Source organism: Pristiophorus japonicus, chromosome 13, assembly GCF_044704955.1.
Source record: "Pristiophorus japonicus isolate sPriJap1 chromosome 13, sPriJap1.hap1, whole genome shotgun sequence".
Lineage (NCBI taxonomy): Eukaryota > Metazoa > Chordata > Chondrichthyes > Pristiophoridae > Pristiophorus > Pristiophorus japonicus.
The window spans coordinates 30,059,315-30,074,619 of NC_091989.1; the positions used below are offsets into that span (position 1 = coordinate 30,059,315).

At 47.8% G+C, this 15,305-nt stretch overlaps 1 protein-coding gene across 3 annotated transcripts in view; it reads left to right on the plus strand.

Annotated features, from left to right (window-relative positions):
• Positions 1–15,305, plus strand: part of sbf1 (SET binding factor 1) — a 163,625-nt gene that overhangs the window by 130,886 nt on the left and 17,434 nt on the right. The window contains exons 26-33 of one of the 3 annotated variants that reach the window (XM_070897292.1): positions 1,329–1,536; positions 6,231–6,427; positions 7,425–7,562; positions 8,980–9,075; positions 10,616–10,690; positions 12,579–12,763; positions 13,453–13,632; positions 14,176–14,277. In XM_070897292.1, the coding sequence (XP_070753393.1) occupies positions 1,329–1,536; positions 6,231–6,427; positions 7,425–7,562; positions 8,980–9,075; positions 10,616–10,690; positions 12,579–12,763; positions 13,453–13,632; positions 14,176–14,277 (1,181 nt within the window). The remainder of the gene's footprint in view (positions 1–1,328; positions 1,537–6,230; positions 6,428–7,424; positions 7,563–8,979; positions 9,076–10,615; positions 10,691–12,578; positions 12,764–13,452; positions 13,633–14,175; positions 14,278–15,305) is intronic. The other 2 variants (XM_070897293.1, XM_070897294.1) reach the window with 2 other exon arrangements.

Below are 15,305 nucleotides of genomic sequence, written 5' to 3' on the forward strand. Positions count from 1 at the left end.
GGGATTGTCGGTCTGTGCCGGCTAATCGGAGACTGCCGGTCTGTGCCACGTAACCGGGGACTGCCGGTCTGTGCCACGTAACCGGGGACTGCCGGTCTGTGCCACGTAACCGGGGACTGCCGGTCTGTGCCACGTAACCGGGGACTGCCGGTCTGTGCCACGTAACCGGGGACTGCCGGTCTGTGCCACGTAACCGGGGACTGCCGGTCTGTGCCACGTAACCGGGGACTGCCGGTCTGTGCCACGTAACCGGGGACTGCCGGTCTGTGCCACGTAACCGGGGACTGCCGGTCTGTGCCACGTAACCGGGGACTGCCGGTCTGTGCCACGTAACCGGGGACTGCCGGTCTGTGCCACGTAACCGGGGACTGCCGGTCTGTGCCACGTAACCGGGGACTGCCGGTCTGTGCCACGTAACCGGGGACTGTCGGTCTGTGCCACGTAACCGGGGACTGTCGGTCTGTGCCACGTAACCGGGGACTGCCGGTCTGTGCCACGTAACCGGGGACTGCCGGTCTGTGCCACGTAACCGGGGACTGCCGGTCTGTGCCACGTAACCGGGGACTGCCGATCTGTGCCGAGTAACTGTCGAGGGTCAGTACCGAGGGAGTGCTGCGCTGTCGAGGGTCAGTACCGAGGGAGTGCTGCACTGTCGAGGGTCAGTACCGAGGGAGTGCTGCACTGTCGAGGGTCAGTACCGAGGGAGTGCTGCACTGTCGAGGGTCAGTACCGAGGGAGTGCTGCACTGTCGAGGGTCAGTACCGAGGGAGTGCTGCACTGTCGAGGGTCAGTACCGAGGGAGTGCTGCACTGTCGAGGGTCAGTACCGAGGGAGTGCTGCACTGTCGAGGGTCAGTACCGAGGGAGTGCTGCACTGTCGAGGGTCAGTACCGAGGGAGTGCTGCACTGTCGAGGGTCAGTACCGAGGGAGTGCTGCACTGTCGAGGGTCAGTACCGAGGGAGTGCTGCACTGTCGAGGGTCAGTACCGAGGGAGTGCTGCACTGTCGAGGGTCAGTACCGAGGGAGTGCTGCACTGTCGAGGGTCAGTACCGAGGGAGTGCTGCACTGTCGAGGGTCAGTACCGAGGGAGTGCTGCACTGTCGAGGGTCAGTACCGAGGGAGTGCTGCACTGTCGGAGGTGGGGCCGTACTGAGGGAGTGCTGCACTGCCCTTCCAACAGTGCAGTACTCCCTCACTGTCAGACCAGACCATGCGGCCTTCATGTTCCTGCTCCCCACCTGTCTTACACTCTGCGAGTCTGTTTGTGAAGCTACTGTTGTGCCCCTTCACTGTTCTTTACTCCTCCTGACACTGTTTCTTTTCTGTAGTTTCAGAGGAGATGGAGCAGAGCGCACTGACACTTTCTACCACCATGAGATCATCAGATAAATCAACCATGAGCCACATGGTAGAGCGAGCTTGTTGCCGTGACTACCAACGCCTCGGCTTGGGCACACTTAGTAACAGTCTGACCAGGTCGAAGAATGAGCCATTCCGAATAACAACAGTAAATCGCATGTACAGTGTCTGCAGGAGGTGAGTTTGTTTATAATCCCCGTCGGGTATGGACATTTTCAGGTATTGTCATTTTATTAAACGCACTTCTAAACTGACCAGAGGGAATAATAATTTGAGTGCAACACCTAAATATTTAGCGGATGCCCCTTGAAATGCTTCCTTATATTATCCTCATAATACTTTCAAATACTTTTGCAGCAGAGGAAGTAAGACTCCGAGATCCCTCACTCTTGTTTTGCTACTTCCAGTCCTCTGGGATTTGGCCTGAGTCGAGCGACCGAAAAAAGACCACAAGGCGACTTGCAATCTTTGAAATAATTCCTTGCGAAACCTGGGAGGGAAGGTGTCATAGCCAGGAGCCTCATCGGCCTTGAGCTTCAACAACCTCCCCAATATGTCCTTTCATGACTTTAAAATGTTTCCGGTTACATTTACCTTTAAACTGTACCCCCAATTCTGGCATTTCTCCCCCATTTCATTGGGAACACTGTTGAATAATAACGATTAAATATTTCAGCAATTTTTCCACCTTTGGACACCACTTCTCCATTGTCCATTTCAATGGGTCAGCCCTTTGCTCCTTTTGTTAATCCTGATGCACTTGAAGAATGCTTTCTTGTGCTTTATGTTTCCAGCTGTTTTCTTCATCATCCCTCTTTGCAGCCCTCATCAGTTTCTTGACACTCCTCAGCCTATGTTTATAGATCTCCCAATCCTGTTCCTTTCCAGAACATTTAAGTGTTTTGAATGCTTTTTCTTTCACCCTAATTCCTTTCACTTATGGTCAGTGTGGTAACACAATTGAAATGTTAATAATCTGCTGGGATTTATTTCGAGGCATAAAACTACAGAGGATGTGCGGGGCTTTGGGAGAATTGGGGTACTGCAGAGATGGGCTTTCATTTCTTGCTTTGAATTTACTAATTAGAAGCATTTTGAGTAGAACATCACACGACTGCCACCTCAGAGCAAGATGCAACTGTCCCCAGACTTGCACTGTAACTGCTGTTGTCCATCCTGAAATTTAGACTATTAGCACAGTTGTGGAATAAAAATTCATCTTCTGTTCAGTGAACATCTGCTAGTTCATCACACTGTAGAGGTAAAGGCAAAGCCAGTGCATCCCTTTCACGGGCACCCAGAGAGCCCATGCTCTGGGGATATCACATCAGCTCATCGCCACATTATATTTCAGCACTTGCACTAACTTTGTGCAAATTTGAATCTGTTGCATCGATTCTGTAACGCAGAAACAGGCCATTCGTCCTAACTGGTCGATGCCGGCATTTATGCTCCGCAGGAACCTCCTCCCACCCCTCTTCGTCTAGCCGTATCACTATATCCTTTTATTCCTTTCTCCATCATGTGCTTATTTAGCTTTCTCTTAAATGCATCTATTCTATTCCTCTCAACTACTCATTGTGATAGTGAGTTCCACATTCTCACTACTCTCTGGGTAAAGAGAAATGGAAGCATTTTCTCTACGTATAGCTCATTTCTTTTCATAATGTTAAAGACCTCTATTAGAACGTAAGAACATAGGAGCAGGAGCCCCTCGAGCCTGCTCCACCATTTAATAAGATCATGCCTGATCTGATCATGGACTCAGCTCCACTTCCCCGCCCGCATCCCTTATCGTTTAAGAAACTGTCAATTTCTGACTTAAATTTATTCAATGTCCCAGCTTCCCCAGCTCTCTGAGGCAGCGAGATTAACAACCCTCAGAGAAGAAATTTCTCTTCATCTCTGTTATAAATGGGCGGCTCCTTATTCTGAGATCATGCCTTCTAGTTCTAGTCTTCCCCCATCAGTGGAAAAATCCTCTCTGCATCCACCTTGTCAAGCTCCCTCATAATCTTATACGTTTCGATAAGATCACCTCTCATTCTTCTGAATTTCAATGAGTAGAGGCCCAACCTACTCAATCTTTCCTCATAAGTCAAACCCCTTATCCCCGGAATCAACCTAGTGAACCTTCTCTGAACTGCCTCCAAAGCAAGTATATCCATTCGTAAATATGGAAAGCAAAACTACACGCAGTATTCCAGGTGTGGCCTCACCAATACCTGTAGCAAGACTTCCCTGCTTTTCTACTCCATCCTCTTTGCAATAAAGGCCAAGATACCATTGGCCTACCTGATCACTTGCTGTATCTGCATACTATTCTTTTGTGTTTCATGCACAACTACCCCCTGGTCCCGCTGTACTGCAGCACTTTGCAATCTTTCTCCATTTAAATAATAACTTGCTCTTTGATTTTTTTTTTCTGCCAAAGTGCATGACCTCACACTTTCCAACATTATACTACATCTGCCAAATTTTTGCCCACTCACTTAGCCTGTCTGTCCTTTTGCAGATTTTTTGTGTCCTCACACATTGCTTTTCCTCCCATCTTTGTATTGTCAGCAAACTTGGCTACGTTACACTCCGTCCCTTCTTCCAAGTCGTTAATATAACTTGTAAATAGTTGGGGTCCCAGCACTAGTGCGGCACTCCACTAGTTACTGGTTGCCAACCAGAGAATGAACCATTTATCCCGACTCTGTTTTCTGTTAGTTAGCCAATCTTCTATCCATGCTAATATATTACCCCCAACCCGTGAACTTTTATCTTGTGCAGTAACCTTTTATGTGGCACTTTGTCAAATGCCTTCTGGAAGTCCAAATACACCACATCCACTGGTTCCCCTTTATCCACCCTGTTTGTTACATCTTCAAAGAACTCCAGCAAATTTTTCAAACATGACTTCCCTTTCATAAATCCATGCTGGCTCTGCCTGAGCGAATTTTGCTTTTCCAAATGTCCTGCTACTGCTTTAAAAATGGACTCCAACATTTTCCCAACCACAGATGTTAGGCTAACTGGTCTATAGTTTCCTGCTTTTTGTCTGCCTCCTTTTTTAAATAGGGGCGTTACATTGGAAAACTGCAAATCTGCTGGGACCTCCCCAGAATCCAGGGAATTTTGGTAAATTACAACCAATGCATCCACAATCCCTGCTACTACTACTTAAGACCCTAGGATGCAAGCCATTAGTTCCAGGGGATTTATCTGCCTTAAGTTCCTGCCCCCCTTTAGCCCTTAGACTATCCACTATCAGATCCAAGGTCACCCCAAGCCTTCTCTTTTCTAGAGAAAAGAGCCCCATGTTCAACCTTTTCTGATGAGTATAACCTCTCAGTTCTGATTTCATCCTTGTAAATCTTTTTTGCACCTTCTCCGGTGCCTCTGGAATTCCCCCCCCCTAAATCTCTCTACCTCTCTCTCCTTCTTTAAGACACTCCTTAAAACCCACCTCTTTGACCAAGCTTTTAGTCACCTGCTCTAATTTCTCCTTATGTAGCTCGGTGTCAATTTTTTTGTCTCATAACACTCCTGTGAAGCGCCTTAGGATGTTTTACTACGTTAAAGGCGTTATATAAATACAAGTTATGTATTTTACAATCATTATTTTAAACCTTGTATTATGTTTGCTATTGTCTGGATGTTTCCCTACGCTTACTTAGCTTATCTGCTCTGGTTCATTTCCCATTACTAGATCCAGCAGTGATTGTCTTGTTGGATTTCTTACATATTGAGTAAGAAAGGAGTCCTGAACACACTGTCAAAACTCCATTTCCTTTTCCGCATTACCTACATCTTGCCAGTTAATTTGGGGGTAGATGAAATCTTCCATGTTCGTTATTCTATGGGGGCGGGGTAAATTGCCTTTTTTTTAAAAAAATGCCCATTAGCGCCTCTAAGAGGCGGTAACAGGGCGGTAAGGCCTTTCCAACCGGGGGCAGGCGATGGGGCCAGCCCATCCGCAATTGCCCCCGAGTTTCTGCTGTGCCCGGAGCTCCGACCTGTTGTCAGTTACGTGCTGACCCTTTTCTGCCCCACGGGGGAAATTGCCCCGTGGGAGAGCAGTCGGCGACTCCGACAGCTTCGCGTGGTGGGAAGCTGCCAGTGGCAGGGCAGTGCGGCCTTCCTTTAAGGGGAGGGCGCATCACCGCAGCCGCCATTTTGTTGTAATTGTCGGCAGCCCAGCATCCCCTCGAGTGCCAGGCTGCTAGCCAGGCCGAACCCCTCCCTGGTTGCCCAGTGGGCTCCATGGAGGCCTCGCTGCCTCGCAGCGGCACTTCCGCGTCACGTTGAAGTCATCGCTCCGCTCCGCTCTGCTCCCGACCCGATCCCAACTCCAACAGCGCCCCAAAGCACTGAGAGTCGGTGTCAGTGTTAAAGAGCAGAATTTTCCGGCTCTTCCCTCCGACTCCCGCCAGGTGCGAAATTTCTGGCTAATTCAAAGTGCCCTCCCCAGTTTCTCACTGAGGGCAATGTAGGCCCTTATATCTTTTATTCATTTCATAGATTTGCCTACATAGTTCTTCCTCCACTTCCCTTCCACTATTAGATGATCTGTAGAATATCTTATTAGCAAATTGATTCCTTCTTATCCTTTATCTCAATCCATATGGATTCTGTTTCTATACTACTGTTGTGTCCCTTTTTTCTACAGCCATTATGTTACCTCCAATTAGTACAGCAACCCATCTGTAAACAGGATGCTTTGTGCACTGAATAAATCCATGGTCCACCTAGAGAGAAAGTGCAAAGTTGCTGAATCTGAAAGCAGAGGACCTTAGTAATATCATTCATTTGTCTGAAAGGCAGAAGGTATTGAGATGTCAGCAGGATGGATTTTTGATTGACCAAATATTTTTCCATTTCAGTTACCCCAGCCTCCTGATTATCCCGCAGACCATACAAGACAGTACGATGCAACGCATCTCACGGTGTTACAGACAGAACCGCTTCCCCGTTGTATGTTGGAGGAATTCCCGCACAAAAGCCGTGCTCCTGCGATCTGCTGGGCTGCATGGGAAGAGTGTCGTTGGCCTCTTCAAGTCTCAGAATGCATCAGCTGCAGGTACTAACTGATGACAAAGTGAGGAACAAACATATTACAGGCACGGAGCCATTACAGGCAGTGCGAGTGTGGGTGCTCTCAGTCTTTGTGATTTTTGATTTGAGATATTTTATCATAGAAACATAGAAAATAGGTGCAGGAGTAGGCCATTCGGCCCTTCGAGCCTGCACCGCCATTCAATGAGTTCATGGCTGAACATGCAGCTTCAGTACCCCATTCCTGCTTTCTCGCCATAACCCTTGATCCCCCGAGTAGTAAGGACTTCATCTAACTCCTTTTTGAATATATTTAGTGAATTGGCCTCAACAACTTTCTGTGGTAGAGAATTCCACAGGTTCACCACTCTCTAGGTGAAGAAGTTTCTCTTCATCTCGGTCCTAAATGGCTTACCCTTTATCCTTAGACTGTGACCCCTGGTTCTGGACTTCCCCAACATTGGGAACATTCTTCCTGCATCTAACCTGTCTGAACCCATCAGAATTTTAAACATTTCTATGAGGCCCCCTCTCATTCTTCTGAATTCCAGTGAATACAAGCCCAGTTGATCCAATCTTTCTTGCTAGGTCAGTCCCGCCATCCCGGGAATCAGTCTGGTGAATCTTCGCTGCACTCCCTCAATAGCAAGAATGTCCTTCCTCAAGTTAGGAGACCAAAACTGTACACAATACTCCAGGTGTGGCCTCACCAAGACCCTGTACAACTGTAGCAACACCTCCCTGCCCCTGTACTCAAATCCCCTCGCTATGAAGGCCAACATGCCATTTGCTTTCTTAACCACCTGCTGTACCTGCATGCCAACCTTCAATGACTGATGTACCATGACACCCAGGTCTCGTTGCACCTCCCCTTTTCCTAATCTGTCACCATTCAGATAATAGTCTCAAATTATCAAATTGCTTTATTTGTTGGTGTTTTGAGCTGTGATTCAAATCTGTGTAAATGCCCCTCTTCTTCATTTAGTGAAGCTCTTCTTAAGAAATATATTTTTCTGTTTCAGGTCCTTCCCAGACAGACTCCACCAGTTTAGAGCAAGAGAAGTATTTACAGGCAGTGATAAACTCCATGCCGCACTACGCAGACACGGGTGGTCGCAACACTCTCAGCGGATTTACGTCTGCTCACATGAACAGCTCAGGTTTGTTGTGCCTTTCTGTAAAATCTTTCTCTTTGTCAAGAAGTTATCAATGAGGTAAAATGTGTACCGGGTGCATCTGGAGGGCATTGAACTACAAGTTATACTGACACTGCAGATCAATGGTGAGGCCATTTCTGGAGTATGGATGCAATTCTGGTCATCCTGCCTCATGAGAGTAGTTTCCAATCTCTAATCTTGCTTAGGCTTGTGAATATTGTACATGCGCCCTCAAGTCCTGTCCAAGGGCAAGAATTTCTTTACTCTTACTTCAACCACATCTTTCATTGTTTAAGGACTGCAAAATGGCCACTTTGCCATTGAAGTGGCAAGCTGAATGCTTGGTTTTATATCGAGGCATAGAATACAAAAGCAAGGCGTTAATGTTGAAGTACTATAAAGCCCTGTTCGGTTGCAGTTGGAGTATTGGGTACCATCATAGGAATGCAGTGGAAACAGTGCCAGTGAATTCACTTGATGCTCTTCGGGATCAGGAGTGACATTTATGAAAAGGAGATTCATCTCTGCTAGTCTGTCGTCAGCCAGCTCACCCTCTCTAGGTCTGTCACCGGCCAGCTCACCCTCTCTAGGTCTGTCACCGGCCAGCTCACCCTCTCCAGGTCTGTCACCGGCCAGCTCACCCTCTCCAGGTCTGTCACCGGCCAGCTCACCCTCTCCAGGTCTGTCACCGGCCAGCTCACCCTCTCCAGGTCTGTCACCGGCCAGCTCACCCTCTCCAGGTCTGTCACCGGCCAGCTCACCCTCTCCAGGTCTGTCACCGGCCAGCTCACCCTCTCCAGGTCTGTCACCGGCCAGCTCACCCTCTCCAGGTCTGTCACCGGCCAGCTCACCCTCTCCAGGTCTGTCACCGGCCAGCTCACCCTCTCCAGGTCTGTCACCGGCCAGCTCACCCTCTCCAGGTCTGTCACCGGCCAGCTCACCCTCTCCAGGTCTGTCACCGGCCAGCTCACCCTCTCCAGGTCTGTCACCGGCCAGCTCACCCTCTCCAGGTCTGTCACCGGCCAGCTCACCCTCTCCAGGTCTGTCACCGGCCAGCTCACCCTCTCCAGGTCTGTCACCGGCCAGCTCACCCTCTCCAGGTCTGTCACCGGCCAGCTCACCCTCTCCAGGTCTGTCACCGGCCAGCTCACCCTCTCCAGGTCTGTCACCGGCCAGCTCACCCTCTCCAGGTCTGCACTTCACCTGTTCAAGTTCAGCACTCTGCTCTGAGCTCTGTCGCATTTTGTCCTTTCCTTCTGTACCTCTGGTGATATAGAACCTTTCCTTGACTTGTCTTGTTATATTTTGGGGAACCTTTCCTTCTGTGTCCTGTTACATTCTGGGGAATCTTTCCTTGACCTGTGTTTGGTTATATTCTGGGGGTTCCTTTCCTTGACTTGTATCCTGTTATATTCTGTAGACTCGTCTGATAAGCAGAGGCAGCCAAAGATTGGTGTGCTGATGAAACAGGTGATGGGTGGAAAGGAAGACATGTCGAGCACTTTTAGTCGCGGAGGTGAGAGTTACTCTGAATCCCTGTGGCGTGTATACAATTAACATGATATATCTTTCGGTGATTTATCGTTAAGATTCTTTTCCTTCAAAACTCCTCATTGTTTCTGAGCTGTTTCCTTGGTTGAAGTTTTCCTCCAGCAGGGAGAATGGGTGAGTGGCGTTGCTGGTTGGACTGTCAGCGCTGATACTTGTGCTGTTCTCTGCTTCAGTCGGTTGGAGCCCCATGTCTCCTTCCCATGTAGACAGAACCTGCCCAACAGAGCGTGGGGCTCAGAGGCAGACCAGCAACCATTTAGAGAGAGTACTGGGCTGGGACAACAGGGCACATCCAGGATTTGTAGCAGGGGGAAGGAATGGGGCATAATTGTAGAATTTATAGCGCAGAAGGAGAACTTTCAGCTCATTGTGGCTGTACCTACTAAAAGGAAGTAGGGGTGGGAAGTACGTTCTGCCCCACCACCCCCTCCCCCCATTCCCACCAGTGATTGTACCTGATTCAGTTGTACCTGAATCCCTGTGGCGTGTAACATGATATATCTTTCGGTGATTTACCCGCCTATGTGTGTAGCCCACCATGTCTAGAAATTCTCTGTTCCTATATCGTGTGTATATTAAAGTAATTGCTGTTTGAGTGGAATAAGATTGGCAATTTTAGTGACTGGATGTTGCGCTAGGTGTCTAGCCTGTGCCTGCCTCTTACCTGCCACTGCACCAAAAGTACCAGCTGCATGCACTGATATTAGTTCATGTTAAAAGACACTAGTCCTTCACTTTGAGGGCTGGGAGGTTTGTTTGGTGGAAATACACCACTGACATCTGCAATGAAATATTTTATTTACATTTCAGAGCTCTGTGCTACTGAAGTAAAAACAAATCTGAGCAATGGTGGCTATCGTAGTTTGTGATGCAGACACCGAACGCCACTCGAGTGCAATGGCCTGAGAGTACACTAGAATTTTACAAACATATTTATGTGGCCAATTGGAATGGCCAATTCCACAGACCTGCAAGGGTCTGATGGGGAACAAAATCCAGAGTTTTACCTCCTCTGACCATAAGCATTCAGCTCCCTCCAGAGGAGAGCGCATTGGTTTAGAAACGTCCGACTCTGATTGGAGGAACCAGTGAATGAGACAACATGCCCCTAATGGGCAGTGAAAGTGGGACTACTGTGCACCCTGTGCATAGCACTCGAGCAGTGTCTGAAATGACATGGTTAGCTCATTTTATTAATGTGCCCTGTACTAGGCTGTAATGGATATCAGTGTGCCCTCTACTAGACTGTAGTGGGTTTGAGTGTGCCGTGTGGTAAACTGTCATGGGTAACGATGTGCCTCTAAATGTCAGTGACACCTCTGCAGTGTCAGTACATTGTTGTGATAACTGTTCAAAGGCAGTCTTGTATATCTGTCCAGTGCCAGTACCACACTGCGTGATGTATGATTAATGTTGTGGGTTCTGTGGTTTCATTGTGTGATTATCTTGTGCTGTCTCATTCTTGAAGCAAGTCAGCGACTGATTTTTGTGGTGTGCCTTCTCAGTACTAGGACACAGAGCCAGAGTCATCACTCTGGCAAATCCAAGGGCCACAACGAAGGGGAGAGAGAGCCCTCAAGGTATTGTACTTGAATGCAAGGAAAGTAACCTATTCTATCCTTGTGTTTGAAAGGGCTAACACCAAGAATAACCAGATAATAACCCGTTACAGAATGTACAAACTGACGCTGCCTGTTCTAATACTCTTAACGCCATGTTTCACTCGCCTGACTAACTTAGTTGCAACTTAAGCCTTCTCAGTGACATATGAAGCTGAAAGGGGTGAATGGGGTGATATTAACTCTCTCTCACTGTGCACAGTAATTACCTGTCAGGGACCAAAAATCAATTTCCCATATTTTTGTGTTTATCAGACATTATACTATCCATAATATATTAAAAAATCTTTTCTGCATGCACCTGCTCCCTACAAAACCTTACTTTACATTGTTAACTTTTCCATTATAAATTCCTATGCCTACATTTATAACGAAAACTGTGTATGTGCACTTGTCGTGCTGTAATTATGCCCTCACCAATGGGGGTGCTGTAGACCCTCATGTTTTGCATCTCCTAGCTCCTCAGCTGGTACTACTTTGCTGCCCTAATTGCTGTAAATGTTTCTGTTTTAACAATAAGTAGGAATATAAAAGCAAGGTATTACGTAAAATTGACAATATATGACATTAAAATGGGAACTGAATTAGATCTGTGTGCCCTGGTGCAGTTATCGCCCCGCCCTAGAAACCTGCTTCACCAGCAGGCTGCACTTGCATGGTCACTGGCTGCTCCCTCTCACCCTAATTCCCACTCGAACAGTGGCTTCTGGCCCCCTTAATACCCCTGCTTGCCCCAGACTTTTCCTGGAGTTAACTGGGAGACAGCTCTTGGATCTATACAGGTGGGATTATCTAAAGCACTAACACACGACTTTATAACAACAACAACTTTTATTTATATAGTGCCTTTAACGTAGTAAAATATCCCAAGGTGCTTCACAGCAGTGTTATAAGACAAAACAGATAAATTTGACACTGAGCCACATGAAGAAATTACAGCAAATGACCAAAAGCTTGGTCAAAAAGGTAGGTTTTTAAGGAGCATCTTAAAGGAGGAAAGAGAGGTTTAAGAAGGAAGTTCCAGAGCTTATAGTCCAAGCAGCTGAAGGCACGGCTACTGATAGTTGAGGAGCTATAATCAGGAATGCTCAAGATGGCAGAATTTGAAGAGCGCAGACATCTCGTGAGGTTGAGGTTGAAAGAGATTAGAGGTGGGGAGGGGTGAGTATTTGTAAACCAGGATGAGAATTTTGAAATCGAGGCATTGCTTAACCGGGAGCCATTGTAGAGCAGCGATCGCAGGGGTGATGGGTGAGCGGAACTTGGTGCGAATTAGGACTACCGAGTTTTGGATGACCTCAAGTTTACATAGGGTAGAATGTGGGAGGCCAGCCAGTAATGTGTTGGAATAGTCAGGTCTAAAGGTAACAACAGTAAATGCCAAAACTTGCCTAAATAAAACTTTAAGAATTGCCTTGCTGTTTTTCAAACATTTCCTTGCTTTGCTCTTCAGCTAGAGAATATAAAGGAATACAATCTGGCAGGGAGGGAACATTTACCCAGCATTCAGAGCTGCCCGAACTCTGAGCAGTAGAACAGTATTTTGGAGTCTTGCTGATTTACTGCTTGGAATTGTGCCTTCGACAAAAGTAACACTACAGTATTGTGTAATCCTGAGCTGCATTTTGACCCCTCTTCCTCTCCCCGCATCCATCCCTTTTTCCCTCCCTTAGAGCATGGATCCAGAACCACAGCTCTTGAGATGGGGACAGGGAATCAGAATGAATGATGCTGGTGTCTTGCAGCGCTACAGATCCTATTTAGGATGGGAGGTTGGATCTGATATTTACTGTAACTGGAGGAGTGATAACCGAGCTTTAACAGTTGGTTTGTCCTCTTTCTCTTCCAGGGAAATGGGGTAGCATTCGGGGCAGTGGGCGACTGAGTGCTTATTCCCTGAATTCAGACGTAGGGATCCGGCTTGCTGGCAAAGAAACATTGTCCCCACAGGCAAATGGGGGCCCGTCAGACTCTCACTACTTCAGGCAGCAGCGAGCCGGCCTGTACATTATCGGAGAGAAATCCCAGCTAAAGGTGAGAACAATCTCTTTAACCCTTGTGACAGACTCCTGCATTTCTGGTTCAATGGGTTGAAGAAGGAAGAGTGTGTATGAAGACAGATCGAAGGGATGAAGAATCTCTCTCTCTCTCGGGCTACTGGGTCAGACCTGGAGTCAGTGTTGTCTAGTCGGGATGGGGGATTTGATGTTGCAGCACACTAGAAATATTATCCCTTTATTTCCAGATTATTGATCAGTGTGTGTGTGGGCCTCACCATTGATACATTAACAGATCTGGCAGTCCAGTGTACACTAAATCCCAAAGCTTGCAATGCTTTAGGTAGATTTCAAACTTGGCATGATAATTTCACCGGGACCACAGGATGTCAGATAGAAAACTTGATGATCCAACGTCTATTTGCATTGGAGACCTGACTTGGAATCCAGTAAAAGTCCCCCTCTGTCGGTGATTGCAGTGCCATATATCAGATCCTTGCAATCCAGTGTGTCATCGTATTGCTTGATACACCAGTCTGGAGGAGTGCTCCTGTGTCATCTAGATACAAATGAACGAGGCGACTGGTTTCAGACTGGTCTGCTGGACTGAGATTGTGAATGAAGTTTTGGTGTATTGATGGCTGAGGGTCTTTCAAAAGTTGCATAGTTGCGTGCTGAATTTGCAATGGTATGCAGGATACGGATAACATCTAGTTCTTTGCCCAGGGAGCGAAACAAGATCCTCTACAGCAGTGGGAGGTTGTCCCCATCGAGATATTTGATGTCCGACACGTGAAAACCAGCTTTAAGAAGTTGATGAAGGCATGTGTGCCAAGCTCTTCTAAACCCACTGAGCCCACCCTTTCCTACTATCGTTCATTAGAGGAATCAGACTGGCTCTCACAGGTATTTCAGTTACACTCCCTCCTCCTACTCTGACTGCACCCACCTACCTGCCCCATCCCCCCCCCCCCGCTCTGACCCCCTCTTCCCCCTTCCCCCCCCGCTCTGACCCCCTCTCTTCCCCCCTCCCGCTCTGACCCCCTCTTGCCCCCCCTCCTGCTCTGACCCCCTCTTCCCACCCCCCCCCTGCTCTGACCCCCTCTTCCCCCCCCCCCCGCCTGCTCTGACCCCTCTCTTCCCCACTCCATCCCCCCACTCTGACCCCTCTTCCCCCCCCCCCTCCCGCTCTGACCCCCTCTCTTCTGACCCCCTCTCCCCCACCCCCCTCCCGCTCTGACCCCTCTCTTCCCCGCTCTGACCCCCCCTCTCTTCCCCCCCCTCTCTTCCCCCCCCCCTCTCTTCCCCCCCCCCCTCTCTTCCCCCCCCCCTCTCTTTTCCCCCCCCCCCTCCCGCTCTGACCCCCTCCCCTCCCGCTCTGACCCCCTCTTCCCCCCTCTCGCTCTGACCTCCCCCTACCCCTCTGACCACTCCATTTTCTGTTACTAGCTGCACAAGTTGCTCCAGGTCTCGGTGCTAGTTGTCGAGTTGTTGGACAACGGATCCTCGGTGCAGATCAGTCTGGAGGATGGCTGGGATGTGACCACTCAGGTACCTGCCATTAATTATCAAGCCGGGGTCTGTAGCCTTAATTAAAAAAAAAAAGGACTTTACTTCATGATTACTGCTGCATATTGTGATTTTTTTTATATTTGTAAGAAAAGGAGTGTGTGTTTTTGCTGATTTTTTTTTTTTGTCCTGGACCCTGTCCTGGAGCTGCTGACTTGTTGGGGTTCAGGATCCACAGTCACTGGCTGTCCACCTCTGTTATAGATCCAGCATGGACTATCCTTTCATTTTCCCTTAGGTGTGTTTTAGCAGAATTGTTGATAGGTTAGATTGTGTGGGATGAGCAATAAGATAAATTATGGGAAGGTACGTGTGAGGAGCAGTGAGAGGGTGGACACAATACTGACTGCTTACCTCTGCAGTTACTGTGGTAAATGTTTGGCCACTGGCAGTAACTACCCGACAAGCTGAGAACAGCTGCGTACCTTACAGAATAGTCTCTCGGGTGCACCTACAAGATCCTATGGCACTATTGGAAGAAGAGCAGGAAAGTTATCCCCGATGCCCTGATCAATATTTACCCCTCAACCAGCACCTAAGACAATAGGGTCTGGTCATTATCACATTTGTGGGAGCTTGCTGTGTGCAAATTGGCTGTCGTGTTTCCCATATTAAAACAGTGACTACACTTCAAAAATCCTTCATTGGCTGTAAATTGCTTTGCAACGGCCTGAGGACGTGAAAGGCGCTGTACAATCACAAATCTTTTCTTTAGATGCTGAAGAGAGAATTGACTTGCAATGACATAAAATCCATTAAAAAATCCCTAAAAATGCAAACCAAGGACTGGGGTTCATTTCTAGAGAAATAGAATTCAAAAGGAGAGAAGTTAACTTAAACTTGTATCATATCTTGGTTAGACCACACTTGGAGTACTGTGAACAATTCTGGTCTCCATATTATAAAAAGGAAATGGAGGCACTGGAGAAGGTGCAAAAAAGATTTACTAGAATGATATCAGAACTGAGAGGTTATAATTATCAAGAGAGTTTGAACAAGCTTGAACTCTT